Raw genomic sequence first — 16,819 nt, 5'->3', positions numbered from 1 at the left:
GGTGGACTCACTGTGGCATGGTCGAAGTCCTGCCCCATCTCCTGGGAGGAAGCCACCACATCACGCTCAGCGATCCATTGCTCCAGATCCTCCACCTCGCGCTTCAGCTGGAAGAGGCGGCACATGTTCTCCAGCCTCCGACGGCGCTCCTCAGCCGCCTCCTTCAGCCCCGCATAGTGCTTGTCCATCTGGCCCTGCAGCCGGATGATCTGCTCCCTGCACAGCCCCAGGCACATAGACACCCCATTTCTCATCAGGCATGGCCCTGGGCAGCCCGTGGTGCCCACTCCTTGCCAGGGGAGCCGCCCAGTGCCCCAGTGGGCCCCCACTACCATGAGAAGCCTTCCATGAGAAAAGTGCACCACATGGACTTGTTCTCCCAAAAATGCAAAGCTGCTGATGATACTGGGGACTGGCCCATGGGCTGGGAAACCTGGTGATTTATGAAACATTTCCCAGCAGAGATGCCACCTCTCACAGTTAGTCTCCAGCCAGGTCCAGCAACTTGCCTATGAATCATTTACTAGACATTTAATGCACCAAATGGACTTTGGAGGAAGAAAACCCATTGAAGCTAGGTTTTGGGCTGCCAGCAATGAGCGACTTGTGTTCCTGCCTACCCCCCCATATTGTCATCACAGAGCCTGGGGGAACCAGCAGAGCTGCAGTCTAGTGGTGCTACTAGCCTGACCAAGGCACCATGGCACTAAATAGCACCAGAGCTTCAGCAGTGCCCAAATCTTACCTAACTGTAAGCCTACAAGGTGCTGAGGGCACCATGGGGACAGCCCCGAGCTGGGGGACACAGGTGGCACCTACCCCTCAGGGTGGCCAGCAGAGAGCAGCTGCTGAGCTCTCCCTGCCAGCTTCTTGATGTTTTGGCCATAGTCCTCGATGGATCGCTGCTGCCGGACATGTCTTTTCAGCATCACCAAGCTACTCTCTTCATCCTGTGGCAGGGCAGACACAACTGCCTGTCAGTATGCGGCATGCCCACAGGACAGGGATTGAGATTCAGCCCCAGTGCCCACCCTGCGGGCACATCCTGTCTCCATCCCAAGCAATTGTGAGCTCAGTCCCTGCCAGTGGCATGGCATAGTATGGTATGGCATAAGATGGCACGCCATGGTAAAGAGGGCCCTCCAAAGGCCCTTGGGCATTAAACAGGCTACAGTGCTGCCTCTTACCTTGGGTTTCTCATCTGCTACCATGTAGAGCTCCTGCTCACTGATCCAGGCCTCTGCCTCACTGGCATCCAAGTAGTACTGCTGGGCCTTGTTGGCCTCGTGCAGGCGCTGGAGGCGGTTGCTGGTCTCTGTTTGAAGGATGTCCCACAGCTCCCTCAGCTCCTGCACCTGTGTGTTCAGCTCCGGCCACTGCCTGTCGGCCTCTGCTGCCATGGCGTCACCCCGGCTCAGCACCTCAGCCACGCGTGGGGCATGGCCCACCAGTTCCTTCTGCAGAGTCTGCCAGGAGAGTGTCACAGGCGTCAGGTGTTCCTGAGTGCTTGCACTGGCACAGCGCCTGCCTGGTACAGCACCCTTCCCTGCACATGGGACTCTGCATCCCCCAGTGGCCACAGGGGGCAGATGTCCCTTAGGGGACCAGGCTAGGCAGTGGCTCAGGTGCCCAGGAGCCAGCAGGGTAGTGAGTGGGCTGGGCTGGCTCAAGACATGGCTCAAGACTTCCCAGCACTGTTTATAGCCAGGCATCCCCCAGCCTCCTCGATAAAGGCAGAGAGGCGAGGTCAGAGGCCTGAGTATGGTTACCAAGACCAGTCCCGGTGTCCTGCAGCGAGTCTCTGCATAGACTCACCTGGTTCTTCTTCATGAGGTGCTGCACGGTTTGGAGGTCAGTGCCATGGTCAGTGGATCTCGCCCGGGGCAGCCTCTCCTGCACCCAGAGCTGTGGGCAAGAGTACCCCACTGAGGGCTCGTCGGCACATGCACAAGGCACTGCTGCAGCCCTTCCCCATGGTACCGGCCAGAACACCCTTGGGGCTCCCCACGCCAGATGCTGCAGGCACAGGGTCTTTCCCAGGCTCCTGAGGCTTGAGGCTGAGTGCAGCCCCAGCCTGGCAGACCTGGGGTGTTCCAGGAACTAGTGTGGCTGGAATGCCGGGCAGGGATGCCAGCCAGAGAGGCAAAGAAAGGGCCCTGGCACGTGAGAGAGCTCACCATCTCTTCCTCCACATCCAGTTTGAGCTTGTACAGGGCCTTGAATGCCTCCATCTCCTTCTTCATCCTCCCCACGGGCATCAGCAGGTCCAAGAATCGCTGCAGGAGTGCCTGCATCTTGCTGTCTGCCTCCTGTGTGGCCCCTCCAAGTGGGGCACCCTGTAACATCAGCTCCTCCGTCTCCTGCTTTCGTGCTCCCACTTGCTCTTCCAGTCTCTGGAAGAGAAGAGTGGTGTGGGCCAAACCCTGTCCAGAAAGGGGACTCGCCCACCCTGGTTTCCAGAGTTGGGATGAGTGGGCAGAGTGGGGATGTGGGTGCCACGGGAGCAGAGGCACACCGAGCTGACAACAATCCCTAGCAGGCATGCCTTAATGATGTCCAGCCCCTTCCACACCAGCAGACCACAGCAGGACCGACTTGGACTTAGCCCTGGCCTCATTTGGGGATGCTCCTAGTGATTCAAACCTGCAATCCCAAACTGGATTTGTGGTAGTCAGGTGACCCTGCTGGGTAGTTTGTACCTATACCTGAAGGAAACACCCAAGGCAATACACTTTTTTGAAGGATGTGGAGGAATATTCCCATTTGTCCTCCATGAGAGCCTTTGATTTGAGGCACAGGGTAAGTATGAAAGCAATTTGCTGTATCGTGGTATTATGGCAGCTCTGATTTAGGCTCCTTGCTTGCCCTGGGAATGGGGCTGAAGAGCATTCCTCTAAGCCCCAGGCTGCATCTGCAGTTTCACTCCCTTTCCCATGGTTTAACCAGGAGAGCTTTCCCACAGAGCAACCACAAAGGGTCTGGGTCCTTCGACACTGTTGTGGTGCCACCCTGGGACTGTGGGCACTAATTCAGAGAGGTGCTGACAGTCCAAGCCCACGTGGCTTGCAGGATGCTTGGTGTCCCAGGCGCAGGCAGTTCTCTGCCCACAACAAGCGGTTATGGGAGGTTAAGGGGACAGAGGTCTGGGTCCCTCCAAACTTGAGGTGCCATTCCACCCACCGTCAGCCTCTTCAGCAGCAAGTTGGTACTGGTGAGGTCTTTGGCCTTCTCAGTGGCATGCAGCTCATCCTCCATCTTGCCAAGCCAGCGGTCCAGGTCGCTGTAGCTCTGGGCGTACAGCTCCGAGCGGTTGACCTCGAAGAGCTGCTGGGCTTTTTCCTCGGTAGCAGCCCGTAGTTGGTCCCACAGTGCATGTAGCTTGGTCAGGTGCTGCAACACCAGCGCCCCATACTGCGGCTTCCGGCCTGCCAGCTCCTTCCCTTCCTGCCAGCACACGCAGAAGTTAGCATCCACTGAGCACCAGGGCCCCTGGCACCAGCCATACCAAACCCAGGGAATTTTCTGCTCCAGGATGGGGCTTCCCCACCTGGCACTTGGACGAATGCTGCCACCTCATCTGGGAGCACCCCTGGCGGCTGTTCCTGGCCTTGGTGAAAATAGCAGGTCCCATTCCTGCTGAAGCCAGATGCAACCACCCCCAGGACTTACTGTGTCAATCTTCTCCAGCCAGCTCTGGCTGGCAGCCTGCTCTGCCATGAATGCCTGGTGCTTCAGCCACTTCTTGTGGAGGGTCCGGGCTGCACCATAAGACTTGTCCTGCGCTGTCAGCATCTTTTCATTGATCCACAGAGTGAGCTGGGAGCAGGACAGGACAGGTATCATGTCTTGGCTGCCCTCCCAGTGCCGTGCAGGGGCACTGTAGAGCCCACAGGCCCTGGAACATGGGGTCCCACAGGGCTCCCCGACCGAGGCTCAGCCCTGACAGGGCAGCACCAGCCCAGGGGTGGCAGACAGGATATAGTCCTTCAGGCCCTGAGGCTCCACCATGCCCACCCGTGTCCACTGCTCTCCTACCTCGTGCCAGTTTTGAAGGAAAGTCTGCAACTCGTGGTTGTCCTGCAGCAAACCCGTCGCCTCCTGCACCTTGGCCACATTTGCCTTGTGCCTGGGTGGGACAGAGAAGAGCAGCATCCGCCTGTGCTGCCTCAGGACAGTCTTTGCTGACTCCTTGCCACTCATTTTTTGGGGGGGACTCACCTTTCCTGTAAGTTCTGACACTTCTCTGTGATCTTCTCGGAGAAGATGTTGCCATCGGCCACCAGCTTAGTACCACTTACCACTATGCTGGTGATCTTCTCTTCACTGTTCTGCATGCTGGTGCAGAAGTCCTCGAACCTCCGCAGGGCAGCAGCTGAGCCCTCCAGTGTGTTAGGCAGCTCAAGGTGAGCCAGTGTATACTCCTGCAACATGGAGTGGCTCAGGGCTGCGACACGCTGCATGCCACCAGTGCCACGCAGCCCTTGATGCGATCACTGCCACCCTTTTCAGAGTGCTGCCAGTCTTCGCCTGCAGCAGAGCCCACTGGGGATGAATGCTGCTCCCCAGTGTGGTCTCCCTAGTAGGGACTGGGGTGTGTAGGGGAGAGTGACTTCCTTGTCTGACTCAGTCCAGGTCTTTTCCAGGATTTGGGACCCCTGCCCAAGATTTGGTCATGCCTGGCATAGTGATGTCTCCAGCTACCCCTTCCCTTTTGCATGTGGGAGCATTCCAAGGGCTGCACTTGGGATGCCTTCACCCAGACGTGAGCTGTGTCTGCAAGAGCCATGTCTGGCCAGCACAGACATCCTGTGAGCACCCAGGCCCCTGCACCTACCTGGTTGCTGAGGAGCACCTCAGCCTGCTTGGTGTCACGGAGAAACTCCTGGAAGCCAATGCACTGCATGAGGAAGTGGTGCCGGGTATCCCACATCTTGCACAGGGCACCCCAGCCCGTGTCCATGCCCTCCAGGCGCTGCCGGAGCTGTTCATACTCAGGGTCCACCTGGCCCTGTGTCACTTGCTTGCCCATCTCCTTCACATTGCTATACGCAGCCTCATGCTCCTTGATGTCCTCCTGTGTGGCCACGTGCTGCCGGAGGAGCTGCTCGGCTTCAGCCAGCGATACTGGCATCTCATCTGAGGCAACGGCTTTCTGTGCCCTGAAGAGCCAGGCCTGGAAGTCATCAAGGTCTTGCAGGAAGTGCTGCAGCTTGCCAACTTCACCCAGCGAGGCTGCCTGGCTCTGCAGGGCATCCTGCAGCTCATCCCAAGCAGCCACCGTGACCCTCAGGTGCTCCTGGATGTCTGCTGCCAGGTCTGGATGATCCTCAGCCAGGTGCTGAGCTTGGGGCCGCAAGGCACCCAGGCGGCTCTCAATGGCAGCCAGCTCACGTTCGATGCCGTACAGCTTGCGCTGGATGGCCAGTACTCCAGCCAGGTCCCGTCCCATGTCCTGTGTGGACACCACCGTGCGAGTCTTGCTCAGGATCCACCTGTGGGTCTCCTCGCAGTCCATGTAGTAGTTGAGCAGGCTCAGCGCTGAGTCCACGGCTTTCTGCTGCTGTGCCACCAGCTCACGAAACCTGCCCCATCTGCATGGTAGAGGGAGTCAGGGCCACTTTGCCCAGATGCTACTGTGGCTTGGTCAACTGCTGGGCCAGGCAGTGGCCATACAGGGACACACATACCCCTGCAGCATGGGCATCAAGGGGTGTGGGAGCAAAGGAACAATGTCCCAAGCATTCAAACCCAGTTGCCAACATCCCCCAAACTCCCACCATGGTGCAGTGCAAATGCAGTGGGAGCTGACAAACGGTTCAATCTCCTCTCTTCTCACAGGGTATATACCTGGTGTTGAGCTGCTCCTGACACTGCTGGATATGGGGGCTGCGTGGGTGCCCACTCCTGATCAGGCTGTCGGCTGCCTGGTTGATGCCATCAATTTGGGAGGCCAAGCTGCTCATCTCCTGTTCCAGGCTGTCAAACCTGCTGAGTGCAAGGGCTAAGAACAGGCCCCACCTCAAGACACTAGGTCCCGATCCTGGAAGTGGCAGGTGCCCATCCTCTCCCAGCGGAGCCCATACCTGTGCTGGACCACATCCAGGTCCTCCAGTGTGTTGGGGATCTCCATCTGTTCCAGCCACGTCTCCTTTGCACCCATCCAGAGCTGGCAAGCATCGGTCTCACTGAAGATCGTATAAAGGTCCAGGCTGTCCTGCAGCTTCTGGCGCCGCAGTTCGGCCAGGCTCGCCACTTCACTGTAGAGGGCCTGCAAGGTTGTCAGCCGGCTTTGGGCCTCAAGGTCAGCACTCAGCTCAGGAGGGAAGTCCTCAGCTTGCTGGCCCAGGCTGCTGAGAAGCTGCTCAGCCCTGGCCACCTCCTCTAGCAGCTCCTGGTGCTTCTTCACCAGTGCCTGGGTGGAGGATTCATCATGGCCCATCTCCTCGCTGCCCGCCAGCCGCTGGGCATCCTGCAGCCAAGTCTTTAGCTCATCCGCTTCCACCTGGAACTGGAAGAAGCTCTCGGCGTCCTGTAGGCTCCTCTGGCGGAAAGCAGCCAGCTCCTGCAGCTGGGCCCAGAGTGCCCGCACCTCTGCCATGCGGCTCCGCAGCCGGGCCGCCTCAGTGTGCCCTGCGGCCACCAGGCACTCGCCTGTTGCCAGTGCCTGCTCCAGCTGACCACCCCGGCCCCGCAGCTCGTCCTCAAATGCAGCATGCTTACGCTGCAGGAGGAGGACACCAGTGAGGTCCTTGCCATAGTCCAGGGAGGAATAGATCTGCTCCTTCTCCTTGATCCAGCCCTCTGCCTCATCCAACTCCCAAAAGCATTTCCACAGGCACTTGGACTGCTCCAGGCGAGCCTTCCTCTGGGCTGCCAGTGCCTGCAGCTCCTGCTGGCACATCTCCAGGTGGCTCACACGGTCCCGAATGACTTTAGGGTCACAGGGCCGGTACCCTGGCAGGGCAGAGCATGGGCACACATGAGCATGCTCCCCTATCTCCTGCACTGCCCAGACATCCTGGAGGCAATGGCACACCTACCTTCGGCATCAGCAAAGCGGAGGGCCGCACAGCTCACAGCCTGCACCTTCTCTGCCTGCATGGCCATGTCACCCTCCAGCAGCCGGTGCTTCTGCAGCAGGTCTTCTACCTCCAGCAGGTGCTTCCCAAATTCAGGTGATGCCAGCTGTGCCTGTGGGAAAGCATAAGCTGGCACAGCTCTGCAGTAGGCACGTCCTAATACTGAGCCATAAGGACCCTATGGAGGAGGGCCTGGCAAGTCCGCAGGTATTGAACCTATGCACTGCTGCCAGCTGTACACTCTAATGCTGCTTCTCCAGCTGCCTTCGTGCCCTCAGACTACACCCCTGCAACTGTTGTAGCCCGATGTCTCAAGCCTTTCCAGTCCATATGCCTTGCACTGGAGTATGTGGGCTCCCAGGTGCTGTGACTGTTTGCTCTGAGAGCTAAATCCCCTTCCACACACTGCTGCTTCCCAGGACAAAAAGATCCTATAATCTGTTCTGCTTCCCTGGTAGGGTCTCATTAATGCCCTGGCTGTTGGTGTTAAGGCATCCAATCTGCAGTGACATTAACCCAGGGAAGTGAGCGCCACTGAACACAGGTTATCAACATGGAAGGACCCCAAGAAACCCAACGTTTGATGGCCTCCCATGGCATGACCTGCAGCTCACCTTGATTTCATCCATCCAGTCAATGCTGTGCAGCATCTCCTGGAAGAGGTGCTGGAGGGTGAGGTTCATCTCGAGGCGCTGGCGTCGGGCATGTAGCAGCTCCAGGAGGTATTCCCAGAGCCGCAAGATGTTGTCCTTGCGGCCATTGATGCGCTTGATGTCGTGGTAGTTCTCCACCTCTAGCTCCTTTGCCACTGCCTCAATGGCCTGCACACGCTCCTTGTAAGCAGCTGTGTCCGTCTCAATGGCCTCATGCTTCTTCTTGGCTGCCTCCACCGCTGGCAGGTCTTGGCCAAAATTATCCTACCCAAAGAAATGTCTTTGGTGACACCCACGCTGAGTGTGCACTGGAGTGGTGCCTGAGCTGGGCTGGGGTCCTCAACTGTGCCCCCCTCACCTGTGCCACCAGGCGCTGGTTCTCTCTCAGCCAGGCCTCCCGCATGGCTGCCTTGCTGTCAAAGCGCCGCGCCAGCTGCTCCAGCTTCTCCTGCCGGATGAGCTCATTGCGCAGCACCAGCTCCCGCTCGTGCTCCGCTTTCTCCAGCTGCTCCCAGGCCTGGGCAAACACACGTGAACCAGGGCTGACACCCAGTCCCACAACTCCCTTGCAAGGTTTCCCAGTGATGTTTTACTTTGCTAGCAAACCTGAACATGCCCAGTGATGCAGGGAGCATCGCTGTGCCGGCAGGCAGGGCTGGCAATCTGGCATCTCCAAGGGGGCAACAAATGCCCCATCCTGACCAAGGGTAAATCTGTCCTGCCCTTGCATGGCCAGGGCAGAAAAGGCCTGGGAGGGGGGCTAAGGGAAGATGTTGCCCCCGAGTTATGGGGTGCCCTTTGGAGAGACTGGAGATCCTTGGCACCAGGCCTGGCCAGGTTGGTGTAAGCCCAGGGGAGGCTGACAAGACAGGCCACCTACCCTGTTGATGTCAGAGACCAGCCGGCCCTCATGTGGGGTGTACACACGCTGGTTGTTGGCTCGCATCCGTGACTGGATGGTGAAGAGTAGCACCTCCAGGTTACCCTTCTCCTGAAATCTGTCCCAGAGAGAGCTCAGCCCTGGGACACTTATGGATACCACGCCACCCAGCCAAGGGCACAGCACCAGCCCTGCTCCAGGGGCTTGTTCCCCCTGGGGCATGGCAGTGCTGCAGGAGAGGCTCAGGGTGCTTACTTGGGGGGTTTCTCCACAGTGCGGTAGGTGCTGAAGGCTTGGAGCTGGTGCTGCACACCAGCCAGGGAGTTGGCAAAGTTGCGGCTGTTGAGGGAGGTGATGGTCTGCTCGATCCAGGTGAGCAGGTCAGAGGCCAGCCCACTGTAGCGCTCAATCATCCGTTCCGTCTCCTTGGCATGCTCAATCACCTGTGGCAGGGGGGGGCAGTGAGCATCTGTGGGCTCCCCCCATGTCTGGGCATTGGCACCATGCCCTAGAAGCTCCCTCACAATGGTCCCAGTGCTGTCCTCTACCTTGCCCAGACGTCTTCCCTCCACCTCCAGCACCTTCATCTTGGAGAAGTAGTGGTAGAAAGCCACCACGTAGGTGATGATGGACTTCTCGTCAGGGTTCTCTGTGAACACGTCTGCCCAGCACAAGGAATAGGATTTAGCCCCGTGCACCTACCCTGTCCCAGTCTGCGCAGCATCGCAAGAAAACAAGAGCACCATCCCGGATTGCTACCCCAGCCCCAGGCAGTGATGGGCCTGCATGGCCTCATGAGGTCTTTCTTTGTGCTGGCTTCCAGCCAGGGAGCTCTGGGGCTTCTTTATTCCCAAAATACAAGCCCCAGGGTGAACATTTCATTGTGACAGTCTCTCAGGCAGCCAAAATCCAGCACCTCTTTCCTTCCATGGGGCAGAGATATGTTCCAATGAGGAACAGTGGCAGCAACAGTGATGACAGCAGCCAGCTTTACCCTGGGAGTCTGCCCAGGAGCCCTGGCCCCTGTGCTGGCCCCAGCTCAGCCCTGCAGCCTTACCTTCGGGATCAAGGAGCGGAGTGATGCCTAGGTGCCTCTCTGCCACACTGAAGGCATGCTCCAGGTTGTGCCGGGCATTGGATTTGGTTAGGTTGTGGAAGTCAACCAGCTCAGGCCTGGGGACGAAAAGTGTAGGACAGTGGTGATGCAGCTGGCAAGGGGATTGTGCCCCGGCTGGACCCCCTGCAGTAGCACCCAGCACCTCCTGCCACCATTTCCCCAGGCTACCTTGGCATCTCCCGATGATGGTGGCACCGTGGCTGGGGACAAGGTGCTGGCTTCCCAGCTCCACTTACCTGTGCTTGTGAATGAGGGCATTGAATGCCAGCCCATCCTTCCAGCTTGAGGTGAAGTTATTGACGTTCACATGGGGGTACCTGTGGGAGGGACAGGCATCACCCTGTGCTGCAGCTGGGCAGCGCTGCAACACCCCCAGACCCCATCTACCCCAGGCATCACCAAACCCTGCTGGCTAGTCCAGATGTAGCCGAAGTTCTGCCACTTACCCTGCCGTCTTCATCTGGCACCAGAGCAGCAGCGCATCCCTGGCGGAGCGCGTCTCCCGGCCCTCCTGTGTTTCCACGATGATGTCCTGGATCTGGAAGGGCAGAAGGACATCCTTAGGGCTGGGGGGCCTCCATAGGGCATGGTTTCCCTTGGGAAAGCACCATGGCCCCTGTGGCAGTGCTGGCCAGCAAACCATGTGCTGCCAACCTCATGGGGTGTGGAGACACCCCCTGGGGAACACAGTGCACCCTGGCCTGGCCTCCTGGCACAGCCCCACCTGGAAGCGCAGGATGATGGTCCAGATGAGGCCGAGGACGAGGCGGTGGTTGCCATCCACAATGTCATGGGAGCCCATGTTCTCCAGGTGCACCCGCTGCTCCTTCAGGAATTGCAGTGCCTTGTCCACATTTTCCAGGCAGTGGATCCGCATCCGGCCCTTGGTGGGCTTGGGCTGGGGGACAGCAGCACTCAGCACTTGCCCTGGCCCAGCCCCACAACACTCTCCCCTCGTTAGTGAAGTGTCCCCATTCCTGCCCACCAGCTGCCGGTGACACCCTGCAGGAGCAGAGGCCACCCTTTTGGCACCCCCATGTCCCAAAACCATCCTAACCCCTGTACCCACACCAGTTCAACAGCCAGAGCAGGTCAGCTCCAGCCTCCTTGGAACCCTGGAGCCAAGGTTGCATGGAACAGCATGACTCTGGCCCAAGGTTCCCCAGCTAGAGGGGAGTCATACCAGGAGCTCTCCCGAAAGCACTTCCAGCAGTTTAAGGAGCACCCGTCCGTCTCGGAGGTCCATGTAGAGGTCAGAGATGCGGCATGTCACACGAGCCAAGTGGGAGTTCACCCACTTGGTGAAGGTTTTCTTCTGCACGGCCTCCCGCTCATCTGCAACAAGAACAAGTAGGGTAGCATCTGGCGGTAGGTACATACCTCAGCACCACGGGATCAGGGGAAGAAGGGACCCAGGAGGGTTGATGAAGCCCAGGAGGACAGAAGGAACTCAGGGAGATGGAGGGGACCCAGGAGGACAGAGGGATCTACAGGGATGGAGAGGATCCAGGAGGGTCAACAGGACCCAGAAAACCGGATGTAGAATCAGAGCCCCAGACCTGCCAGGGCTTTGATGCGGGAGCGCTCGAAGAGCCGGGCTGAGCTGTTGTCGTTGTCAAGCTCATTGTCGGAGGCATCCCAGCGAGTGTTGATGCGGCTGTACTGCTGCTGGATCTCCACATGGTCATAGTCATTCTCCGAGGTCATGTTCCTGGTGTCCCCTGGCCAGGTGTCCTTCAGCTACCAGGAGCTGGCACCTGCTGGGACAGCATATGCGAGCTGAGCCTTACCAGTGGTGACAACAGCGTGGGTACAGGCATCAATGCCTGCGGGCAGCCAAAGCAGGCCCCATCCCTGCTGAGACCCAGGCAGTGGCACTCACCGTGACTCAGGATTTGCTGCTAAGACTTGACAGTTAATCCACTCAGGGGGATTTAGTGTAGTCCCTAGCTGCAGCCCCCACCCAGGTGTTTGGGTGCACCAGGGCTGCACGATGACATGGACCTCCACACTGTGCTGTGCCTGTCCCTGATGGTACCCACACACCCAGCTCCAGCTCCTCAGATGGTACCCAAGGGCTGGTTACAAGGAATGAGTGTGGCCATCAGTCCTTCCCCGTGCCCGGGCTCTTGCTGCCTGCCAAGCACCCACTGTCCTTGCTGCTTGGGGACAAGGAAGTGGCAGCCGGCTGCCAGGTCCCACTTGTAGCGAAGGAGGCTTTGCCGGGCGCCCGCCACAGAAAGCAGGTGACAGCTGCCAGAGGGGGAGTGGCAGGGCCACCCGCGAGGGCATTAGGGATATAGATAGGACAGGCTCATATCTAAAAATGCTGGTGTGCAGCTGTTGGCCCAGGGTGGACGGGGCTGCGGGAGAGTGCCTGGCCTGTGCTGGGGCCCCTCAGGGAGCTGGGCCAGGGGTCTGCCCTCCATTTCCAAGGCTCACGGTGCCATAGCAGACCCCAAAGCAGCCATGCTGCTCCCACAGTCTCCATGTCCGACCTTCCAGCTCCCAGCACTGGGAGCCATCGGATGCCACCACATGGGACTGCTTGGCAGTGGGTGAAAGGTGCCTGGGACGGACCCACCTGGACAATAGATTTGAGGGAAGGCAGGGGCACTAAAACCAGGGCAGGGTATCGGTGCGTGCCCATGGGGAAGCCCTCAAGGCTGCAGGAGTTTTCCATGGAGGCTAAAGCATGTATACGTGCAGGATAGCTTTTATCAGGGGCCGGCAGGACTGGGCTGGGTCCTGTCTCAACTCCCTAATCTCCAGGGTTCAGGCATCTCAGCCCCCCCGCTCGCAGGGCAGGTACCAAGCACAGGGCAGCAGCTGCAAAAAGCAACAGAGCCCTAATTGCCGCTACCCCATTCCACTCCCCTGCCAGCGATATTCCTCGTCACCCCCATTTTGGTCTGGAAAACAGGATCTGAAAACGCTGCTTGCAGCTGCTGCACTCTGCCCCAAAGGCAGCTGTATTTCCACTGGGCAGCGTGGGGTTGCAGCGGGTGCTCCTGCAAGCCCAGCAGTGTCTAGCCATGACAAAAAAAAAGAAGAAGAAAAAAGAAAAAAAGAAAAAAGAAGAAAAAAAAAAGAAAGAAAAGAAGCAAGGGAAAAACTAAATACCCCCCAACCAGCACTACCCTGCTATATGGGCAGTATATAGGTGCAGTTCGCCTGGCTGCTGCGTCAGCCGTGCCAAGAGGCTCTGGCTTGGTGTGCTGAATTGTGTCCGGTCTCTGTGCCGCAGCCCGGTGCTGCCAGCCTCATGGGCCAGCGTCCTTGATCGCAGCTGGGCCTCTTCCGCTCGACTCCACCGCAGCGCAGCAACAATAGTGGGGCTGCGCCTCCGAGCATCCTCCGAGGAGAAAATTGCTTTGAATGGAGTCTCCACCGGGGCCCAAATCAAGCTGACAGCATGCATTTAAAGAGCGGGTACTCTCCAACCCTTTACATCTTCCTCTGCCACATCGGTGCCTTAAAAATAACAGCATCTGACAGAGGAAAGCCGCTGGCAATATCCTCTGTGTGACGATTTTAATTCCACCTGCTCTGTGGTAGGAAAGCGGTGGAGCACAAGTGGGGCTAGAAGCACTGGGGTGGGCAGGGAGTGCACCTGCCCTTCTGCCCCCTTGTCTCAGGGCTTTCCCCTGGCCACCTCCCAGCCAAATCCCAGCCCAAAGAGTCCTGTTCCATGGCCACCTTGGCTGTGCACAGGGTGGTGAGACAAGCTGTGTATCGCCTTGGCACTGCTTGACCCCAAACCACAGGTTTTCAGTAGGTAAACACAGCCAGCAATTGCCTTCCTCCCCCTGCCCTGGCACCCTCTACCCACTTCCTAGGGTTGTGCTGACAGCACTCAAGGCCAGCTTCAGCACAAGAGAAGGGGGACATGTGGGGAACAGCTGGGGGAAGCCTTGCCTGGAGCATCCACTCCTGCAGCCTCCCCAGAAACATGGTTCAGCCTCGTGCCAAAATCGCATCCCACCTCCCTACCCAACAGCGGACGCCGAGTAAGCAGCTCTGGACAGGAAAGCGAAGCTGTTGGCAAGCCGGCCACCTCCATTCCTGCAGCCGAGGAGCCAGGCAAGGACCGGAGTTCAGGCTGCACCGTGGCCACTGGGGTGGATGAGCAGATGGCTCCGGCTCAGCACTGAGCCCCCCCTCCCTCCACAGGAACTGCACTGAGGGCAGGGCGGCCGTGGCCCCACTCTGGCTCCAACAGTGCCAAGCTGGGGATGGCACCCCATGGCTCCCAGCACCCAGCCCCTGGAAAGATGACGAGCGAGCTGCTTGGTCAGACGGGAGGAGAGGCAATGAAGAGATGTATTTCCGGACGCGCTTCTCCAGAGCCCAAAGCGAATGCCAAACCAGCCACCAACCCAAGACCCCAGCAAGGCCACGGGACTGTCCTGTGTCACCTAATCTGTGAGCACACATAGCTGTGACATACACACGTGCTGACACTCCACATACATTTTTGGCTAAAAATAGTCCTCCCTTGCGTAAAGCACAGGCTAATCTTGGCTCCTTTCTTAGGAACTTCCCCCTGCTCCGGTATGCACCAGCTTAATTGTTCTAAAATCATTAGCCAGGGCCTTAAAAACGTAGGTTACGCTTCAAAATATTCTTTGGGGGGTTGCACGGTAACACACAAAGGGTTTTCACAGGCCTCCTTTGTGCTTGCTTTCTTTTATAGGTCGTATTTGTGAGTTGTCCTCCACCCCCCAAACACTCTTCACTTATTTAAACAAGCCAAACCAAGAGCTCTGGCAACCCCCTGACTCCAGGAGCAGGAGTTTTGCAAAAACCTCCCCTGGCACCAAATCTATGCTGAAACACAAGCACCCACCCAGCCTCATCTGTCCCTTCTCAACCAAATCCCAGGGGGAGGGAAATACTCAAAAGTTGCAAGGACAATAACGGGGACAGAGACACAGGAGAAACCACAAGGGAAGCCCACTGAGTTGAGGTGGTGGCAATACTCAGCGAAGGTATCCCTGCCCTCTGCAGAGGCTTGGCAGCCAGCTGCGAGGGGAGCTGGGAAATCAGCGCCTCTCACTCAAATGTCCAGGCGGGCCATGGGGCCCGAGAGGTATGTGTGCCATGCGGCTGCCTCTGCTCCCAGTACCCCCCACGTTGCCAGCATACCGGGGGACAGCTTATTGCAGTGCGTGAGCTCTGAGGGCAGGAATTCCCTTTGAGAGCCGGTATGCAGATGCCCCATGCAGCTCAGGTAGCCAGCCCAGGGAGCCGCCCTGGCATTGCCAGGCCTCCTCCATGCAAGGAGGAAGGAGATGGCTCCCATTCCAGCTCCTGCTTGCAAGGATCCTCCTGCTGCATAAAGGTGCCTTCTCTTGCTCAGAAAAGAGGTGGGCATGGAGATTAAAGGTGGCAACTGCTGGGGTATGTAGTGCATCTATGCACAGTGCAACCTATTTAAAGGCACTCTGGGTCCCTTTTTTGGGTAAAAATCCATGCATTGTGGTCAAAACGGACCACACGAAGCACTGTCAGGCATGACGGCACTGAGAGCCTGCGACATGCAGGCAGGCTCCCAGGACCTTATCTCCAGGTGCTCAGTGCTAGACCTGGCTAGTGAGCTGGTGTTGCTCCCAGCTAGCAGGAGCTACCCTATGCAGATGACGATGCTAAAGGAGCTGATCCCTCCTGCATCTCCCATGGTGAGCTCTGAGTGGATTAGCATGTGCTTGCAAATCCTGGGGAAGGCGAAATGTGCTGGGGAAGCACCCAGGATTGGCATGTGAAGCCTCACGCAGGCTCTCCTCACCCCAGCAGGGATGAAGTCTGTGGCAGTGAGGCTGGGTGCTCCCCCTGACCACCCCAGGGCTCCTCCAGGACATGGAGCCACTCTGCCTCCCCAGGCTATGTGCCTCCTCTCCTGAGAAACTGGCACAAGATCCAGCGCCTCCCGGTAATGCAGATCTGTGCACAATGAGCTGGGAATTGCCCTGCTCGGCGCAGCCGGCTGGGGCTCCCTGTGGCCAGAGCAGCAGCACGGCGCTCCCTCTCTGCACGTGCCCTTGGCCGGTGCCAGCCCTATCTCTGCTTGGCGGCGGCGCGCGTGGGCAGCACTTCTGCTCCAAGCAACGTTTAGAAGGACACTGCCACCTTCCCCCACGCCACAGCTGCCAGCCCAGCCTGGAGATCGCTGCCCTGCACCACCGGCAGCACAGCCAAGCACCCTGTGGCTTGCGTCAGGGCGCATGAGGGCTCTGGGAGGCCAGACTGAGGCTTTTTAGCCTGATCTCTCTAGCATGGACTAGGCTCAGGCACACCAAGGAAGGCCAGGGCAGGCAGGGACAGCACTCTGCATACCGCGCCAAACCTGCATCAGGCACCTGCTATCCATTCATCCTGTCCTTCCCAGTCACTTGTGTGTCTGGAACAAGGAAACCAATCTTTGGGAAGAAACACCTCCCAGGGGCAGGTGACACTGACACAGCTGTCTGGCCAGGACAGCCCAGCTGTGCATCAGCCCCCAACATGGGTGGGCAGTGAGGCAAGGAGCTTTCATGCAGCGCTTTGGTGGCTGTTGTGGCTGGAGCACCCCCCCCCCCCCCGATTGAGCCCAGGGACACAGAGCACCAAACGCTCCTCAGTAGGGGCCACCCATACCCTGCCCCAGAGCCAAAGTTTGCTCTGCCCCCTGAGCCGCGCTGTCCCCAGGGCAGTCCACCACCTCCGGGAGCAAGAGTGGGCCTTGGGGCAGGAGGGGGGCAGGGAGCAGACGGAGCCCCCTCCGGGCGCATTGCCCAGTGCTCGATGCTGGACAGAGCCAGCACCCGCAGCCCAGCGTCCCCGCGTCAGGCAGCGCGGCCCGGCGGCCCCGGCAGCGCCCGGCGCCGGTCTCCCCGCTCAGCGGCGGCCCGTGCCGCCTCCCCCCCCCCCCGCCCCCGCCGGCGGCGGCACTCACCTGCGCGGGGCGGCGGGCGAGCAAAGGCGGCGGCGCGGCGCGGCAGCGGCGGGCCGGGGGCCGGAGCAGGGCGCGGGGAGCGGAGCCGCCCTGCGCTGCGATATAAATAACATTATCTGGGCGCGCAGGGACATTCCTGTCGGGGGCCAGCGGCGC

The 16,819-nt window shown here is 59.0% G+C and overlaps 1 protein-coding gene across 3 annotated transcripts in view; it reads right to left on the bottom strand.

The window, feature by feature from the left end:
* SPTB (spectrin beta, erythrocytic) overlaps positions 1-16,819 on the bottom strand; it is a 25,302-nt gene extending 8,483 nt beyond the window's left edge. For 2 of the 3 annotated variants that reach the window (XM_062575911.1, XM_062575913.1), the window contains exons 1-25: positions 16,664-16,819; positions 11,289-11,486; positions 10,913-11,064; positions 10,454-10,627; positions 10,176-10,267; positions 9,966-10,046; positions 9,670-9,785; positions 9,161-9,273; positions 8,868-9,055; positions 8,613-8,730; positions 8,091-8,249; positions 7,694-7,996; positions 7,041-7,191; positions 6,084-6,954; positions 5,848-5,988; positions 4,835-5,591; positions 4,219-4,421; positions 4,036-4,126; positions 3,670-3,816; positions 3,181-3,444; positions 2,178-2,393; positions 1,816-1,905; positions 1,188-1,466; positions 820-950; positions 12-216 (exon numbers count right to left, since the gene is read on the bottom strand). In XM_062575911.1, coding sequence (XP_062431895.1) covers positions 12-216; positions 820-950; positions 1,188-1,466; positions 1,816-1,905; positions 2,178-2,393; positions 3,181-3,444; positions 3,670-3,816; positions 4,036-4,126; positions 4,219-4,421; positions 4,835-5,591; positions 5,848-5,988; positions 6,084-6,954; positions 7,041-7,191; positions 7,694-7,996; positions 8,091-8,249; positions 8,613-8,730; positions 8,868-9,055; positions 9,161-9,273; positions 9,670-9,785; positions 9,966-10,046; positions 10,176-10,267; positions 10,454-10,627; positions 10,913-11,064; positions 11,289-11,436 — 5,190 coding nt within the window. In that variant the 5' untranslated portion in view covers positions 11,437-11,486; positions 16,664-16,819. The remainder of the gene's footprint in view (positions 1-11; positions 217-819; positions 951-1,187; positions 1,467-1,815; positions 1,906-2,177; positions 2,394-3,180; positions 3,445-3,669; positions 3,817-4,035; positions 4,127-4,218; positions 4,422-4,834; positions 5,592-5,847; positions 5,989-6,083; positions 6,955-7,040; positions 7,192-7,693; positions 7,997-8,090; positions 8,250-8,612; positions 8,731-8,867; positions 9,056-9,160; positions 9,274-9,669; positions 9,786-9,965; positions 10,047-10,175; positions 10,268-10,453; positions 10,628-10,912; positions 11,065-11,288; positions 11,487-16,663) is intronic. The other variant, XM_062575912.1, reaches the window with a different exon arrangement.

The sequence above is a fragment of the Rhea pennata genome, chromosome 5 (genome assembly GCF_028389875.1).
Source record: "Rhea pennata isolate bPtePen1 chromosome 5, bPtePen1.pri, whole genome shotgun sequence".
In the NCBI taxonomy this organism is placed as follows: domain Eukaryota; kingdom Metazoa; phylum Chordata; class Aves; order Rheiformes; family Rheidae; genus Rhea; species Rhea pennata.
Note: the sequence above shows the minus strand (reverse complement) of the source record. Positions and strands in the feature narration are given on the sequence as shown.